Source organism: Delphinapterus leucas, chromosome 12 (genome assembly GCF_059928025.1).
Source record: "Delphinapterus leucas isolate spDelLeu-1000000601 "Yukka" chromosome 12, BTC_Dleu_Yukka2, whole genome shotgun sequence".
In the NCBI taxonomy this organism is placed as follows: domain Eukaryota; kingdom Metazoa; phylum Chordata; class Mammalia; order Artiodactyla; family Monodontidae; genus Delphinapterus; species Delphinapterus leucas.
The window spans coordinates 65,374,096-65,391,940 of NC_143140.1; the positions used below are offsets into that span (position 1 = coordinate 65,374,096).

At 40.4% G+C, this 17,845-nt stretch overlaps 1 protein-coding gene across 2 annotated transcripts in view; it reads left to right on the forward strand.

Annotated features, from left to right (window-relative positions):
• Positions 1 to 17,845, forward strand: part of AKAP7 (A-kinase anchoring protein 7) — a 137,320-nt gene that overhangs the window by 13,768 nt on the left and 105,707 nt on the right. For both annotated transcript variants that reach the window (XM_089921999.1, XM_022556592.3), the window contains exons 3-4: positions 1,662 to 1,801; positions 9,715 to 9,851. In XM_089921999.1, coding sequence (XP_089778125.1) covers positions 1,662 to 1,801; positions 9,715 to 9,851 — 277 coding nt within the window. The remainder of the gene's footprint in view (positions 1 to 1,661; positions 1,802 to 9,714; positions 9,852 to 17,845) is intronic.

A 17,845-nucleotide genomic window follows, 5' to 3' on the forward strand; every position in this document is an offset into this window, starting at 1 on the left:
GTTCTCTGTGAAGATATATCATTTTAACCATGTTAATCATTATGCATATTGTTGAGGAATGTAGTAGAGAAATGGTTGCACAAACAGACTGGGTAATTTTGCCTTAACTCATTATGATACAGTCAGACTTTTTACCCAGATCACCTTGCTCTTAATTTACCTGTCTTAAGTCTTTTTCTAGGGCTCACAGATATGTTAATCCTAGAAAGAAAGCATGTCTATTCCCACAAACTCTTAATTTTTAAATTTTAAATGTTTTCTACTATTTTTCTTAGAAGTTAGCATTAAAGTATTATTTGCAGCATTCATTTAAAAATTGTTTACTATTAATATTTCAAAGAACAACAGAATAAGGACAATTCCTTCCGCTCTTTGGTTTTGTGTGCAGTCGTAACTACTTATCTAGAACTGCGAGAGGGAAGCAGTTTGCTCCAGTAGAAAGTACACTAGAAGGAGACCTTTAAAAGGTCTAGACACCAGGCTTGACTCTGTGACATTGAGCTGCTTTAAAAAGGTTTTCTTCTCTTCTCTTTCATCGTATGTAAAATAAGTTTAGTTAGATGCACGTGGGCCTTGTGCTCTTAGTCACTATGGTCTGTTAGAGTTGATCCCAAAGATGAAACCAACTTCATAGGGCTGAATGTAAGGCAAGGTGCTTCCTCCCTCTCTCCCTCTTTCCAAAATCATACCTCAGAATATACAATTATACTTGAATTTTTCAAAGTCTCTATGAGGTACTGTATTTTGAACAGTAAGCTACTGTTCAAGAAGGCACACCTGAAAAATAAATTAATGGTAGTTTTGCACGAGTAGGGAAGCCCCTGATAGAATTTGTAAAAGAGACAATGGCATTTCACGCTGATTTGGAAATTACTTCTGGGGGTATAGCTTCATAATAAGAGTTGTTGGGTGCTGGAAATGTCTTTTGAAGATGACCTTAAAAAGCATGCTAAGTGTTTCTCAAGTTATCTATGGTCAAGGACCATTTTTTTTTTCTTTAATTTCTTACATGTTGCTGACTGATACTTTTGTAAAATATAATAAAACATGAATTATTAGCAAAAAGGTGTTAAAGAAAAAGATCTATAAAATAGAAGCCAAAATTTGACAGACGAAATTACTTTGCCTAATTGCTCTGAAAGTTTATAAAGCATTCTCTCAGTTTCTGGAACAAATGGTTTGTAGTGTGACACTGGCCATGAACCAAACTTTGAATGGCACTGCTGCAAATGCTTTTGTTGTAAAAGTTACAAATACACATATAGAGGATGGATGAAAAAGTGATTTTTCCTAGCATCGTGAAAATTGTGGCAAGGGGAAGAGAATGGTTGTTAGTTATGCTTTAGATCAGAGGTTAGTGAACCCATGGCCCATGGGCCACATCTATCTGCTTTGTAAATAAATTTTTATTAGAAAACAGTTGTACCCATTCATCTGTGTTTTGTCTATAGCAGACTTGGGTAGTTTTGACTAAGACCGTATGATCTGCAAAGCCTAAAATATTTATTATGAGGTCTTTTGCAGAAGAGTTTGCCAATTCCTATTTTAGATTTGAAAATGACAGTTAAGAATGATTGCTACTTGTATAGTGCTTATTTTTTTCTGATTATATTATCTTTGTTTAAGTGCATTAGACATGTTGTTTGACTTTTTTTCTCTAGTCACTGATGTACCTCAGATAAATTTGGAGAGAAGTAAAGAAAAGGAATGGAACAATAAAGATAAAATAAAGAAGAGGAAAAAAAAGCAAAAAGATGATCAACCCAACTATTTCCTATCCGTTCCGATCACCAACAAAGAGGTGCTATTTTTTTAAAAAATTATTTTTACTAAGTTTATTCTAAATTATATTTAAGGTACACTAAATGCTCATAAGCCCATTTGCTCTCAGCTTTTAAGAGTCTTTGGTGGCATTTTTAGCTGGGCCACACAGGGAATATAGAATATGTATAAACAGTAATTTTAAAAAACACTATTTAGGGCTTCCCTGGTGGCACAATGGTTGAGAGTCCGTGTGCCGATGCAGGGGACACGGGTTCGTGCCCCGGTCCGGGAAGATCGCACATGCCACGGAGCGGCTGGGCCCGTGAGCCATGGCCGCTGAGCCTGCGCGTCCGGAGCCTGTGCTCCGCAACGGGAGAGGCCACAACAGTGAGAGGCCCGCGTACCGCAAAAAAACCCAAACAAATACTATTTAAACAACAATAATTTTGCAAAAGCCACTTGCAAAAGTGTTGCCAGGTAGCATGTCAAGCTCCTTTCTAAGTGTTTGTTCATTATGGTGGAGGAATCTTTCAGAAGCAGAGAGCTGGTAAAAAAAGATGCTGAAATACCTGTGGGGAAAGTAAACTGGGATTTCCTGCTGCTTGGTCCAGTTCACGGTAATGATTATTGCAACGTAGTTTCTTTAGAAATTACTCATTGTTGTACCAACTTAATAGTGCATGACAAGCTTGGTAGAAATCGATTAAAAGTCTGAAAAATTAATGTGGCATCAGTAATAGGAAATGGGACCAGCCAACTGGCCCACACTAAGAAACCCTTATATGTGACTGAGAGAGAAAACTGCAGTATCTAAGACCTCTAGAGCAGTGAGTTAGGAATGAAAAATGCCTTAGGAAAGAACACCTCATTCGGATGACTGACTGTTTTTATATCTGGGCCCAATTTCATATATCTTAAGAGCTAGATCTGAATTTCTGTTTGATTGTGGGCTCTGATCTCTTAACTGGGCATGTTTTCAGGTTGCTTTTCCCTTTATTTAACTAGAATGTTTCTACACAATGCTAGTGAATTTTTAAAGATCAAAGCAAATGAAATTGAAATCAAAGAAATAAATATCAAAGAAAAAAATAAATTCTTTTAGGACACTCTAGGAAGTATCTAGTCTGTGAGATACAGTTTAGTTGGGGAGAAAAACACATAAAAAGAGAAGTGGTATTACCTAGCAATACAGGATTTTAGAATTTGATACAGTAAAGAATCAGACTTCGGTTTTACTGGTACGTAGTGGCGGGTTAACAGTAAAATAGTCCTTAAAGGTGTTTAGCTGATGCAAAGTTTAATGCAATCAGAAATTATGTATTAAAATACTTGTGAGTTATTTGGACAGGTTTCCTCTGAGATTTAGGATCACGTGTACCTATGGGAATGAGAAGAGAGCAGGAAGCCAGAGGTGGTGCTATTTAAGCAAGCAGTCAGACGGAGGCCAGGTCCTGAGGAAACTGCCTGTGAAACAGGCCGTGTGATGTCCCCTAGGGCACATGATTTCTGATTGGAAGAGACGCCAGGTTCCTTCTTTTGATTTCTTGCTTAGAGATTGTTTCACTCCAGCGTCTGTGAGTGTAGAAGTTGGGTGAGCCCTTCTCTAAGTTGCTTTGCTGAGGTCCTTCCTTTCCTCTTGCTCCCTGCCTGCCTCTGTTCTTGGCCCTGCTGGTCAGAGCAGCAGCTCTGCAACCCCTCTGAGCCTGCCCCAGCCGCTTCCAGCCCTGTGCCGGCTTCCCGCCTCCTCCAGTGAAGACTGGTGGGGTGATGTGCTGGGATAGGGCTGGCAGGGAAGGGGACCAAGGGGAAAGAGGGTGGAGAGATTCTTTTCTTCTGCTACTTATTTCAGGATTCAGGCTGCAAAGATGAGAGGAGGGGATGAGAGAACTGTTTGCAACCCTTAGTTTTCACCCCACAAGCTGCTTTGTTTCACCCTGTAGCCTTTGTTTCTGCTTCTCAACTTCTTGAAGGTTCTGTAGAAAGTGAGGAGAGTACAGGCTTTGGAACCTGACAGACCTTGTTCGGATACCAGCTGGATTACAAACTGCACTGTGGATGTAGGTCAGGTTACTTAATTGCTGTAGTTTCCGTGTCTTCAGTTGTAAAATGGAGGTGATAATGATTATTTTCTAAATCCAAATCTGGACACATCACCTACATGCTTATCACTTCAGTATTTTCCCATTGTTAGGATGAAGACAAAGGCTTTACCATATTCTAGAAGGTTCTACATGGCTTGGCCTTTTCCGCCTCAGCCCTTGTTCCTTCTGCTTGAGCCCCTCTGGCCTTGCTTGAACTTGCCAGTTTCCCTCTGCCCTCTGGAAAGCCTTCTCTGGCTGGGAGTTTACTTTCCTCTCCTTTTGATTTTGTTAATGGCAAAATCTCAGCTCAAACCTCTCCCACCCGTGACCGCCCTGACTAGGTCAACCCCCTCCCCCCCCAAAAAAACCACAAAAAAACCCCAGCAAAACACAACACTTTCATGGCTTTCCTTTTGTCGTTTGTCATCCTTGAAATTTGACACTTGTTAATCTTCCTCACAAAGTTTTTCAGGTCGTTCCCAGTACCTAGAACGGAGTTTGGCAAGAGTAGGTGCACACACACAAAATATTGTCATTTCGGGGTGGAAGGTGTGTTTCTGGCATACCAAATTCCAACCAGAACGTTTATAAATAATAAATACAGTGTTACAAATGCTGGTTTTATAATATAGGTTCAATGGCACTTTGTTTTCCAGGGGGTAGGGTGACTTGTAATAGTGGGGCACACAAGCTTCAAGTAACCTGGAAACCAAAGAATGTAATATTTCCCTCTCAAGAGACTTATTTGTGGGTAACAGAAAGCTTAATGCAAATATGGGGAGGAGGGCTAGGAATAGGACAAGATTAGGAGATACTTTTTTTTTTTGCGATATGCAGGCCTCTCACTGCTGTGGCCTCTCCCGTTGCGGAGCACAGGCTTCGGACGCGCAGGCTCAGCGGCCATGGCTCACGGGCCCAGCCGCTGTGCTGCATGTGGGATCTTCCCCGACCGGGGCACGAACCCGTGTCTCCTGCATCGGCAGGCGGACTCTCAACCACTGCGCCACCAGGGAAGCCCAGGAGATACTTTTTATATCTTTCGTATGAGCACCTTTTTTGTTTGAAAGTATCTAATGTTAATTTTCTGTTGAAACTACTTATGGGCTTTTGTGGGAAGGCCTGGGAAAAGGAGCAGCATTTATAACATTATTTCAATGGGAGACTGTATTCCAAGTTCCAATTAAGTGACCTGCAAACAAGCTTTTGGAAGCCAGCACATTGACAATGAGCTGCTCTACTTTTGGCCTCTACTTGTTGGCACCTAGTTTTAAAGAAAAAAGTATTCAGGCTTATAAGGGTCTTTGATTTTTAAACACGTTAGTAGACATTTGGAATGCTTTAGTTTTGGAAAATCATGATTTTCATATTTTTAAGAAATAGAATTGGAAAATGAATTAGAATGACTGCATAAAAATATCCTAATTGCATGCATGTGAAAGTATGTGTTTCTCCACTACCTGCAATTACACATTAGTTTAAAAATAAAAAGATGAGAAATTTAATGGCATTATAATAAATCCTAAATATTTCTTAACTGGCTAGAATTGCTTAATTATTAGTTCTGGGTGGATTTGCCCATATGTTGGTTTTATATGCTTTCTTACGAGAGGTAATAATTTAAGGTAAGTCAACACTGAAAAATGCAAGGGAACAATCAGAAGCTGATTGAAATTAGGAGTGTATTAATTTTTTGGGTAAGATAATTGTTTTATACTAATGGAAAAATATGATGCTCTTTAGGGGTTTTAAAAGGCATTTGCTACATTTAATTCTGTATTTCATCATTTTGTAATGTGAAAATTATTGGCCTTATGAAAAGATGAAAAATGATTTGTGCATTCTGTTCCTTTCTGGGAAATGTAGTTGTGAAAATACTTGATATCATCATGTACGTTAAAATACAGAAAATTCTCCTGTTTTAGGATGTTTTTAAAATGTTTACTTATTGCTGTATCATTAAATTTTCAAGTTTTTCCTTTGTGTAAACAAGCAAGAAAAATGACTTATATGCAGCTTTGAAGAAAAGTTAGGTAGCAAATTGTTGGGATAATTCTGTTAAATCTTAATGAGGCAGCAAATTTAGGAATAATTTATGTTAACAGCTTAGAAAAAATCCAGAAATAATGTCAAAAGATGAGGTCAAGGACATTCTCCTTCTGTGTGCTAGACTATAACAACTCTCCCTCATGAACTAACTTGAAGGCTTTTTCTTTGGGCTCATGTATGCTTTGAATCAACTAGAAAGCTTAAAAGATAGAAAAATGAGATTTCTTATTGTGTCATTTTTAGGCATGTGGACCATGGCTTAGTGGTGAGGTTTAGCAGATTCGTGTCTGTTTTTATTCTCTAAATACAAAGAAACTACTCAATGAATGAAATATTTAAGATTTTAATACGCTTTTATTTTTTAAAGTTTCTTTTAATATTCTACTTAAATATAGCTCTACAATATTAGGTATAAAAAATGTGCATTGTGCAATACTGCCAGTGGCTGGGGATTATGATGACAGATACGCTTTAAAGGCTTTGTAGAATTTTAAACAGGGACTGTAAAAATTAGTTTTCTTTGGCCTTTAATGACATTGGTACTTAAAAAAAATTATTTATTTATATTTATTTTTGGCTGCGTTGGATCTTTGTTGCTGTGCAGGGGCTTTTCTCTAGTTGTGGTGAGCGAGGGCTACTCTTCGTTGTGGTGCGCGGGCTTCTATTGGGTGGCTTCTCTTGTTGCAGAGCACGGGCTCTAGGCACGTGGGCTTCAGTAGTTGTGGCAGTCGGGCTCAGTAATTGTGGCAGACGGGCTTAGTTGTTCTGCGGCATGTGGGATCTTCCCGGACCAGGGCTTGAACCCATGTCTTTTGCATTGGCAGGCAGATTCTTAACCACTGTGCCACCAGGGAAGCCTGACACTGGTACCTTTTAAAATGGCATACAGAGAAGACTCTGAAGTAGTTTCATTTTTTCTTTTTATCTTTTAAGAATATAATTAGTAATGCATTAACATTTTTTTTAAAGATGATATCAAGGAATATGTAAATTGATCTGAAGCATCAAAGCATAGTTAGAAATACATTACTTGATTAGATTATCTTTAGAATTTTCATAGATTAAGGTTATTTTGCATTATAAGTACTGTGTGACTTCAGAGAAATAGTCTTCAAAGTGTTTTACAAATTTTAATTTGCAATTTTACAAGCTACTGGATAATTCAAAGATATGAATGGTCTAAAACTATTTTTCACTAAATAGTAGGACATTGCACTAAAATGCGGAATATACAAATGGATGGAAATTTTTGAGCATTGTCCTGAATTTACATATAATTAGTATTTGAGCTTAGAATGAAGACTCAGTTTTTATGAAAATGCAGATACTCTACCACTAAGTGCAAGTGGCAAATCCCAGGTGTGACAATGAAAATGTCTCCAGGCATTGACAAATGTCCCCTGGGGTAGAGAACCACTGATTTTAATAATAGTGGCAGCGTTGCAGACCTTATATTAGGCAAATGGTGCAGAGCTTGCAAAGTGCTTTCCTGCAGCTTGTTTGCGTGACCTTTAACACACCCCCTGTGAGTTTGGCAGTGCTTTACAATTGAAGAAACCAAGACTCACTGAGACTAGGTGACCTCTATGGGGTTCCACCCGTGGCAGACCTGGGCTTAAAATCCAGGATTTCTGATGCAAGTCCAGTACCTTTAATTTGCATCACTCTGTATTGAAAAGTTATCATCCTAAACCACTTTTTCACGATCAGTTAAGCCAGAATTACCATTTGTACCAGCTAAGATTTGAAGATGTAGTTATACTGTTTTGAGGTCTGATATTCTTGAGCTCGTGTGATTTACTCAGCACTGGCCAGGCCCTTCCCACGTGAACCTGGACCGTCTTGAGCTGCTTCATCATTCCTGAAAGCTGATCTCAGCACTTCACTGCACCTGGAAAAATCTCTCAAAAATTCATGTGTAAAATCCTCGCAGAGTAGTGTAGACTTATACTAAAGGCTTTTATGAGAGGGCCTGTGTGCTCTATTACACAGGATCCAGTAAGACTTCCTCAGAATCTCCTTTAAATGCCCTTTTTCCCCTTGATGTTTCATGTCTTGAGTCACCACCCACATGTCTGCCCCTCTCCTTGTCTCCTCTTGAAAACACATTACCTGTACCTCTTCCTGCACAGCTCTCTGGCCGCTTCTCCTCACTCCTGGATCTTTTCCTCCAGGTACTTCCCTCATCTTTTCTCATGTATTGTAATTTATCCTTTTCTCAAATTCCTTTGCTATTTTGGGTATATGATCTTGAAAAGATTTTTTTAATCTTCTGTGTTTCAATTTATTTTAATGGAGACAGTACCAACATCTTACCTCACAGGATCGGCGGGAGGCTTCAGGGAACTAATATATGTAAAATGCTCACTCTAGTGCCTAGAACCTAGTGACCACACAAGAAAGGGTAGTTACCATTGTGGTCTCAAGGTTGTGTTTATTTTTATTACCGGGCACTGTGGCGAGATGGCTGGGTGGAAGAAATAGATGTTGCCCTCGGGGAGTTTACAATTTAGTTTTATCAATATAGAAGTAGAGGAAATGCTGACTCTGTAAGATCTTTGTGTACTGTTGCTTTAGGAGCATTTTAATTATTAGGCTGTCAGTATTCTTTTGTTGGGTGTCGTGGAAGTGACATCTTCCCTTGGGAAATCTTGTGTTAGGTGTTACTGCATAACTTCCTACCAGGAAAACACTGTTTCCCATTTTACTGTCCTCCAGGTTGCAAGGAATAGAGAAACGCTGAGGTTATTTTGGGTGATGTGGATTTATTGTAAAGATACGTGAGAAGTCAGATCCCAGGATAGTATCTCATGATTTGTCCAATTGCATTCTGCAGATAATGGGAACATTGTTCAGGATGAAACAGCTTCTTTAGTATCAGAACAGCCTGCTGTGCTCATGATTCAGTTGTTTCTTATCTCTGCTGTCTTTTTAGGGCTCTGCTTCTGTTGCCAGCCCCCTCTCTCTTCCTTTTCTCTCTAATTCTGCTGCCTCTGGGCTTCTACGTGCGCTCTTTTCTCTGGGGATTGCTTGGTTTGCTAGTCCATATTCAAACTATTTTCCAGTGCACTCATATTTAGAAGTTGACTAGAGTTGTCTCCAACTGGAAATGGAGGAGGGAAAAGCCACCATTCCTCTTCTTTGTTCTCATTAGGTTGAGAGGGGAAGGCTGATGAGGGACCAGGGATTTTGCTTAGGTGCGGAATGTACAGTTTTTCTAACATACGCATTTAGACTTGTTTGCACCTCTCTCTCCATGGTGATGCCCCTCCTCACATGTCTGGGGAAATGACAGTTGTCATTCCTGTTGAAATTATTGCTGTCCTAAAAAATCTTAAAGGCCATGAAGAATGGGTTCTCAGACACATTCACTTGGGGACAAATAAATATTACTGCCAACAGAAATGGAATGTTATCTGCCAGTTTGACCTTTCTGTGGCAAGAATAAAACTTTTATTTTTAGGAAAGATCATAATTATAGTGAGTCATACTGTATATTCCAAGGATACATTTCTGAAAAGATACATGGCCATTGAGAATTTTTCCACTCAACCAGTGGCGCAGTCTGTAAAAGAAGGGTGTTGGGCTTGATACTCTTAAAATGGACAAGCATTGTGTGATTTTTTTTAACTTAAACGTCCTATTAAACTTTCCAAGTCATTTCTCCAGGATATTTGAGAATAGTTAGACAATTAAGCATTGTTTGGCTGAAGGATATTGACATCATTCTCATTTCATATGTTGCTTATTTTTCTTCTCGATTTCAGTGTTACCATAAGGAAATTTTGCTTACCTAATCTCTGTTTTGTCTGTGTATGATTAGATTATAAAAGAAATTAAGATCCTGCAAAATGCAATAATACAACAAGATCAGCGACTGGCCAAAGCAATGAACAGTGATGGTTCCTTTCATATTACCCTGCTAGTGATGCAGTTATTAAATGAAGATGAAATAAACATGTGAGTAATACATCTTTCTGGAATATTGTTTTCCAAGTTATTACTGTAATGTGAGTAATCATAGCAGAACCAAAAGAGGCATTGAAATTCTAAAGAAGTATTCTTTTTTTTAAGAAGTATTCTTTTATAATTTGTTCCAGTTAATAAGCCAATGTACAGAATTAGCCATATAAATATTCTTCCTGATCTACACTTTTTTTTTTTTTTTTTTGGGCTATGCTGCTGCGTGGTGTGCAAGGTCCTAGTTCCCTGACCAGGGATCGAACCCGTGCCCCCTGCATGGAAGAGCAGAGCCCTAACCACTGGACCACCAGGGAATTCCCCTTAATCTATACTTTTAAACTGTTGTTGTTATCAGATGCATTGGTTATGCAGTTATTTTATCTATGTTAATTATGTAAGCACTCTGGAGTCTGACCATTTAGGTTAGGATTCCAGGTAAAGATTCTGGAACCGTGGCCGAACCACGTCTTAACAGCTGCCCAATTTTGGGCAAATCATTTACTTTTTAAATAAATGGAGAAAATAATAGTACTAATACATGTAAGAACTCTTAGTATAGGGCCTGGCACATAGCAGGCACTTGATATTATTAGCTATTCAAGCTGTCATTTACTAGAGTAACGGACAATTTCAGTTTTACTTCCTTCATTCCTAGAGTACCTGTACACCCTGAACCTCCAAACCCAGAGCTGTCCCATAAAAGTTGAGTATTAGTCATTGATTGCTGCTTTCCAGCCTGGAGTGGAGAAACCTTACTCTTCCTCAAATTCTCTGGGATACTCTGTCTGTCGGTATGAGCACCCCTTGCCCTGTTAGCCCCTGTTTAGCCCTCTGGATTAAGCTCAAGCATAAGCTCTTTGGAAAGCCAAAACCAGAATTAACAGGTTACAGGTTACTTCTGTTTTCTCCCCTGACATAGTCTCCTGAGGGAATGAAGAGCAAGGCTTGGATTGGGAAGGGGGCGACAAAAAGGAAAAATAGAAGGGAGAAAACAATAAATTAGTAACTCAAAATATACAGTCAAATTATGATTCGGGTAGTGGTGTCTTTTTAAATAGTCAGAACTGCATGTCTTTAAGGATCAGTCTTCTGATCTCTCTCAACATGATCTGCCCAAGAGCAGGTCTTGAGCACGCTGCAGTGACAGAGAGGACCAGAAGATTTTACTTAACTCATTTTCACTGTTCACTTTGCCAATCAGAAGAAAAAAGAAATACTCTGATGCTCTTAAAAGAAAAGAAGCCAGAGAAGATGTGACACAAGATGAAAGCCTGAGAGAAAATGAGTGGTCCCCTGTGTGTTAGAATGGTGGACTAGTCAGGGTTCCCCAGAGAAACAGAACCAATAGGATGGATATCCATTTGGATATCTAGATATATGGATATATCTGTATCTACAGCTGTAGCTATATATAGAGAGATTTCTTTTAAGGAATTAGCTCACATGACCGTGGGGGCTAAAGTCCACACTCTGCAAGGCAGCCCGGCAAGCGGCAGACCCAGGCGAGGGTTGACAGTATAGGCTCGAGCCCAAAGGCGGCCTGGAGGAAGAATTCCTTCTTCCTTGGGGGACCTCAGTCTTTTCTCGTAAGGCCTGCAACTGACTGGATGAAGCCCATCCACATTCTGGGGGATGATCTGCTTTACTCAGAGTCTACTGATTTAAATGTTCATCACATCTAAAAGAATTCCTTCACAACAACATCTAGACTGGCGTTTGACCAAACACTAGGTATCATGGCCTCAGTTGACGAACAAAATTAACCAACACAAATGGCAGGAGCAGGAGCAAATACTGAGCTGGTCTCACGGATGGCAAGTAAGAGATGCTGAACCAGTGATTAATTCAGAAGAACTGCATGTGGTCAGTGAAACCACAGCCAGCTGGGAGGAGGGTTGTCGTCCAGGATGGGAAGGGAATCTAGAGGCCTTCTGGTGCTGGGCGGAGTGAGCAAATCAGAGGAAGAGGCACGAAGCCAGACACATCCTGGCTCCCCTTTTGGGGTTGACTCTTCCAGCCAGTGTTGGAGCAGAGAACTGGGAGTGATAGAGACACTCACCTTGGTTTGGGGTTCTCAGGGTGTAGCTGGGAAAAGCTCAACTCTTTAGAGAAGTTCCTGTTCAGTAATGCTGAAAGAATGTGCTACCGAGTCGAGGGAGATTTCTAACACCTGCACCTGAGGTAGCTCCTTCAATTCCCCGTTGCCTATCAAGGTATATAGATGGATCCAGAAATTTCTTTGTGCCCTGGTGGGTAGACTTGGAAGGTCAGAGAGAATTGGTGGATCAGAAGGCACAGGATGGGGGACAGTGACACTGCTGAACATCCGTGTTTCTTTTTTTTTTTGGCAATACGCGGGCCTCTCACTGCTGTGGCCTCTCCCGTTGCGGAGCACAGGCTCCGGATGCGCAGGCTCAGCGGCCATGGCTCATGGGCCCAGCTGCTCCGGGGCACGAACCCGTGTCCCCTGCATCGGCAGGCGGACTCTCAACCACTGCGCCACCAGGGAAGCCCTATCCGTGTTTCTTGATCAGAGACCCCAGCAGGGATCTTGTGCTTCAGCAGCACATGTCAGTGCAATATTCAGAAAGAACAGGTGGGCTTTCACGGACACGAGTGTAGGGCACCCAGGGATATGACCAGACCAGTCGCCCTGAAATAGGAATCTCTTAGGACCCAAACAGCAAGCAGATCAAAGAGCTTCTTCAGTCCTCTTATAAGAGTATGCTGGATTCCCTGGGAAGGGGAAGGGGAGAGGGAAGGGAAAAACAATCCTGAAAGGACGTTTGAATTAACTGAATAATTGTATCCCAAAGAGACCTTTTTAAACCAGAGAAGACTGTTACCATTGATTGATAAGTTTAGGGTTTATCTCTCTTATCGGAAATGGGTCTTGGCTATGGCATGTATATATATTTCAGTCTCTGCTCCTCAGCCACGATTCCCCAAACAAATGTTATTTTATTTTATTTCCTTAACAAGTGTTCTGAGTCGGGCAGCACAGAAATGTCACCTTTTTTATACATTGGAGGAAACTGGCAGTCCTAGGAATTAAGCGAATGCGGGTCAGTAGACAAGCCAGAACTAATCAATTTTCTATTATTATTCCATAGAGTGTGATTGTGAAAGATGCAGAGGGAGAGGGAGAGGAGTGGGATGGGGACAGGAGGGAGAAGATGAGCACGAATGCATGAAAGGCGGGAGAGATTAGTCTGCTGGAAGTACAAAAGGCCTCCTGTGTCTCAGTAGCCTCTACTGATGGACACGTAACTGACTAGAAATGCTGTTAAGTGGTGTGCAGTCGGGTTGGGGTGAGGGGGTGGGTATGTTCTCAATGTATTATAATGTTTACATTTCTCAGTGGAGGTGGGACTCCCTTCTCTAGGAGACTTTTTTTTTTTTAACATCTTTTTTGGAGTATAATTGCTTTACAATGTTGTGTGTGTTTCTGCTGTATAACAAAGTGAATCAGCTATATGTATACATATATCCCCATATCCCCTCCCTCATGCACCTCCCTCCCACCCTCCCTATCCCACCCCTCTAGGTGGTCACAAAGCACTGAGCTGATCTCCCTGTGCGATGCAGCTGCTTCCGACTGGCTATCTATTTTACATTTGGTAGTATATATATGTCCATGCTACTCTCTCACTTTGTCCCAGCTTACCCTTCCCCTTCCCCATGTCCTCAAGTTCATTCTGTATGTCTGCGTCTTTATTCCTGTCCTGCCCCTAGGTTCATCAGAACCATTTTTTTTTTTAGGTTCCGCATATATATGTTAGCATACGGTATTTGTTTTGCTCTTTCTGACTTCACTCTGTATGACAGTCTCTAGGTCCATCCACCTCACTACAAATAACTCAATTTCATTTCTTTTTATGGCTGAGCAATATTCCATTGCATATGTGTGCCACATGTTCTTTATCCATTCATCTGTTGATGGGCACGTAGATTGCTTCCATGTCCTGGCTATTGTAAATAGTGCTGCAGTGAACATTGTGGTACATGCTTCTTTTTGAATTATGGTTTTCTCAGGGTATATGCCCAGTAGTGGGATTGCTGGGTTATATGGTAGTTCTATTTTTAGTTTTTTAAGGAACCTCCATACTGTTCTCTATAGTGGCTGTATCAATTTACATTCCCACCAACAGTGCAAGAGGGTTCCCTTTTCTCCACACCCTCTCCAGCATTTATTGTTAGTAGATTTTTTGATGATGGCCATTCTGACCGGTGTGAGGTGATACCTCATTGTGGTTTTGATTTGCATTTCACTAATGATTAATGATGTTGAACATCCTTTCATGTGTTTGTTGGCAATCTGTATATCTTCTTTGGAGAAATGTCTGTTTAGGTCTTCTGCCCATTTTTGGATTGGGTTGTTTGATTTTTTGATATTGAGCTGCATGAACTGCTTGCATATTTTGGAGATTAATCCTTTGTCAGTTGCTTTGTTTGCAAATATTTTCTCCCATTCTGAGGGTTGTCTTTTCATCTTGTTTATGGTTTCCTTTGCTGCACAAAAGCTTTTGTTTCATTAGGTCCCATTTGTTTATTTTTGTTTTTATTTCCATTTCTCTAGGAGGTGGGTCAGAAGGGATCTTGCTGTGATGTATGTCATAGAGTGTTCTGCCTATGTTTTCCTTTAAGAGTTTGGTAGTGTCTGGCCTTACATTTATGTCTTTAATCCATTTTGAGTTTATTTTTGTGTATTGTGTTAGGAAGTGTTCTAATTTCATTCTTTGACCTGTAGCTGTCCAGTTTTCCCAGCACCAGTTATTGAAGAGGCTGTCTTTTCTCCATTGTATATTCTTGCCTCGTTTATCAAAGATAAGGTGACCATATGTGCATGGGTTTATCTCTGGGCTTTCTGTCCTGTTCCATTGATCTATAATTCTGTTTCTGTGCCAGTACCATACTGTCTTGATTAGTGTAGCTTTGTAGTATGGTCTGAAGTCACGGAGCCTAATTCCTCCAGCTCCATTTTATTGGCATATAGTTGCTTGTAGTAATCTCTCATGATCCTTTGTAGTTTTGCAGTGTCAGTTGTTACTTCTCCTTTTTCATTTCCTATTCTGTGATTTGAGTCTTCTCCCTTTTTCCTTGATGAGTCTGGCTGATGGTTTATCAATTTTGTTTATCCTCTCAAAGAACCAGCATTTAGTTTTATTTATCTTTGCTATTGTTTCCTTCATTTCTTTTTCATTTATATCTGATCTGATCTTTGTGATTTCTTTCCTTCTGCTAACTTTGGGTTTCTTTTTGTGTTGTTGTTCTTCTTTCTGTAATTGTTTTAGGTGTAAGGTTAGGTTGTTTATTTGAGATTTTTCTTGTTCTTGAGGTAGGATTGTAGGGCTATAAACTTCTCTCTTAGAACTGCTTTTGCTGCATCCCATAGGTTTTGGATCATTGTGTTTTCACTGTCATTTGTTTATAGGAATTTTTTGATTTCCTCTTTGATTTCTTCAGTAATACCTTGGTTATTAAGTAGTGTATTGTTTAGCCTCCATGTGTTTGTATTTTTTACAGACTTTTTCCTGTAATTGATATCTAGTCTCATAGCCTCGTGGTTGGAAAAGATACTTGATAACGATTTCAGTTTTCTTAAATTTACCAAGGCTTGATTTGTGACCCAAGATACGATCTATGCTGGAGAAGGTTCCATGAGCACTTAAGAATAAAGTGTATTCTGTTGTTTTGGGATGGAATGTCCTATAAATATCATTTAAGTCCATCTTGTTTAATGTGCCATTTAAAGCTTTTGTTTCCTTATTTATTTTTCATTTTGGATGATCTGTCTGTTGGTGAAGGTGGGGTGTTAAAGTCCCCTACTTTTATTGTGTTACTGTCAATTTCCCCTTTTATGGCTATTAGCATTTGCCTTATGTATTTAGGTGCTCCTATGTTGGGTGCATAAATATTTACAGTTGTATCTTCTTCTTGGATTGATTCCTTGATCATTATGTAGTGTCCTTCTCTGTCTCTTGTAATAGTGTTTATTTTAAAGTCTGTTTTGTCTGATATGCGAATTGCTACTCCAGCTTTCTTTTGATTTTCATTGGCATGGAATATCTTTTTCCATCCCCTCATTTGCACTCTGTATGTGTCCCTAGGTCTGAAGTGGGTCCCTTGGGGACAGCATATATACAGGTCTTGTTTTTGTATCCATTCAGCCAATCTGTGTCTTTTGGTTGGAACATTTAATCCATTTACATTTAAGGTAGTTATCGGTATGTATGTTCCTATTACCATTTTCTAATTGTTTTGGGTTTGTTTTTGTAGGTCTTTCCTTCTCTTGTGTTTCGTGCCTAGAGAAGTTCCTTTACCATTTGTTGTAAAGCTGGTTTGGTGGTGCTGAATTCTCTTAGCTTTTGCTTGTCTGTAGAGCTTTTGCTTTCTCCATTGAATCTCAATGAGATCCTTGCTGAGTAGAGTAATCTTGGTTGTAGGTTTTTCCCTTTCATCACTTTAAATATGCCCTGCCACTCCCTTCTGGCTTGCAGTGTTTCTGCTGAAAGATCAGCTGTTAAACTTATGGGGGTTCCCTTGTATGTTATTTGTTGCTTTTCCCTTGCTGCTTTTAATTTTTTTTTTTTTTTTTTTTGCGGTACGTGGGCCTCTCACTGTTGTGGCCTCTCTCGTTGTGGAGCATAGGCTCCGGAGGTGCAAGTTCAGCGGCCATGGCTCACGGGCCCAGCCGCTCCGCGGCATGTGGGATCTTCCCAGACCGGGGCACGAACCCGTGTCCCCTGCATCAGCAGGCGGACTCTCAACCACTGCGCCACCAGGGAAGCCCTTAATATTTTTTCTTTGTATTTAATTTTTGATAGTTTGATTATGTGTCTTCGCATGTTTCTCCTTGGATTTATCCTGTATGGGACTCTCTGTGCTTCCTGGACTTGATTGACTATTTCCTTTCCCATGTTAGGGAAGTTTGCAACTGTAATCTCTTCATATATTTTCTCAGACCATTTCTTTTTCTCTTCTTCTTCTGAGACCCCTGTAATTCAAATGTTGGTGCATTTAATATTGTCCCCGAGGTGTCTGAGATTGTCCTCAATTCTTTTCATTCACTTTTCTTTATTCTGCTCTGCAGTAGTTATTTCCACTATTTTATCTTCCAGGTCACTTATCCGTTCTTCTGTCTCAGTTATTCTGCTATTGATTCCGTCTAGAGAACTTTTAATTTCATTTATTGTGTTTTTCATCATTGTTTGTTTGCTCTTTAGTTTTCTAGATCCTTGTTAAACGTTTCCTGTATTTTCTCCATTCTATTTCCAAGATTTGGGATTATCTTTACTATCGTTATTCTGAATTCTTTTTCATGTAGACTGCCTATTTCCTCTTCATTTGTTAGGTCTGGTGGGTTTTTACCTTGCTCCTTCACCTGCTGCATATTTCTCTGTCTTCCCATTTCGCTTAACTTACTGTGTTTGGGGTCTCCTTCTCGCAGGCGGCAGGTTCGTAGTTCCTCTTGTTTTTGGTGTCTGCCCCCAGTGGGTGAGGCTTGTTTAGTGGCTTGTGTAGGCTTCCTGTTGGAGGGGACTGGTGCCTGTGTTATAGTGGGTGGCGCTGGATATTGTCTTTCTGGTGGGCATGGCCACATCTGGTGGTGTGTTTGGGGGTATCTGTAAAGTTAGTATGATTGTAGGCAGCCTCTCTGCTAATGGGTGGGGTTGGGTTCCTGTCTTGCTGGTTGTTTGGCCTGGGGTGTCCGGCACTGGAGTTTGCTGGCTGTTGGTTGGAGCTGGGTCTTAGTGTTGAGATGGAGAGCTCTCGCTGAGTGATATTACGTGGAGCCGGGAGGTCTCTGGTGGACCAATGTCCTGAACTCGGCTCTTCCACCTCGGAGGCTCGGGCCTGACACCAGCCCGGAGTACCAAGACCCTGTCAGCCACATGGCTCAGGAGAAAAGTGAGAAAGAAAGAGAGAGAGAGAGATAGAGGGAGGGAGGAAGGAAGGAAGGAAGGAAGGGAGGAAAGAAAGAAAGGTTA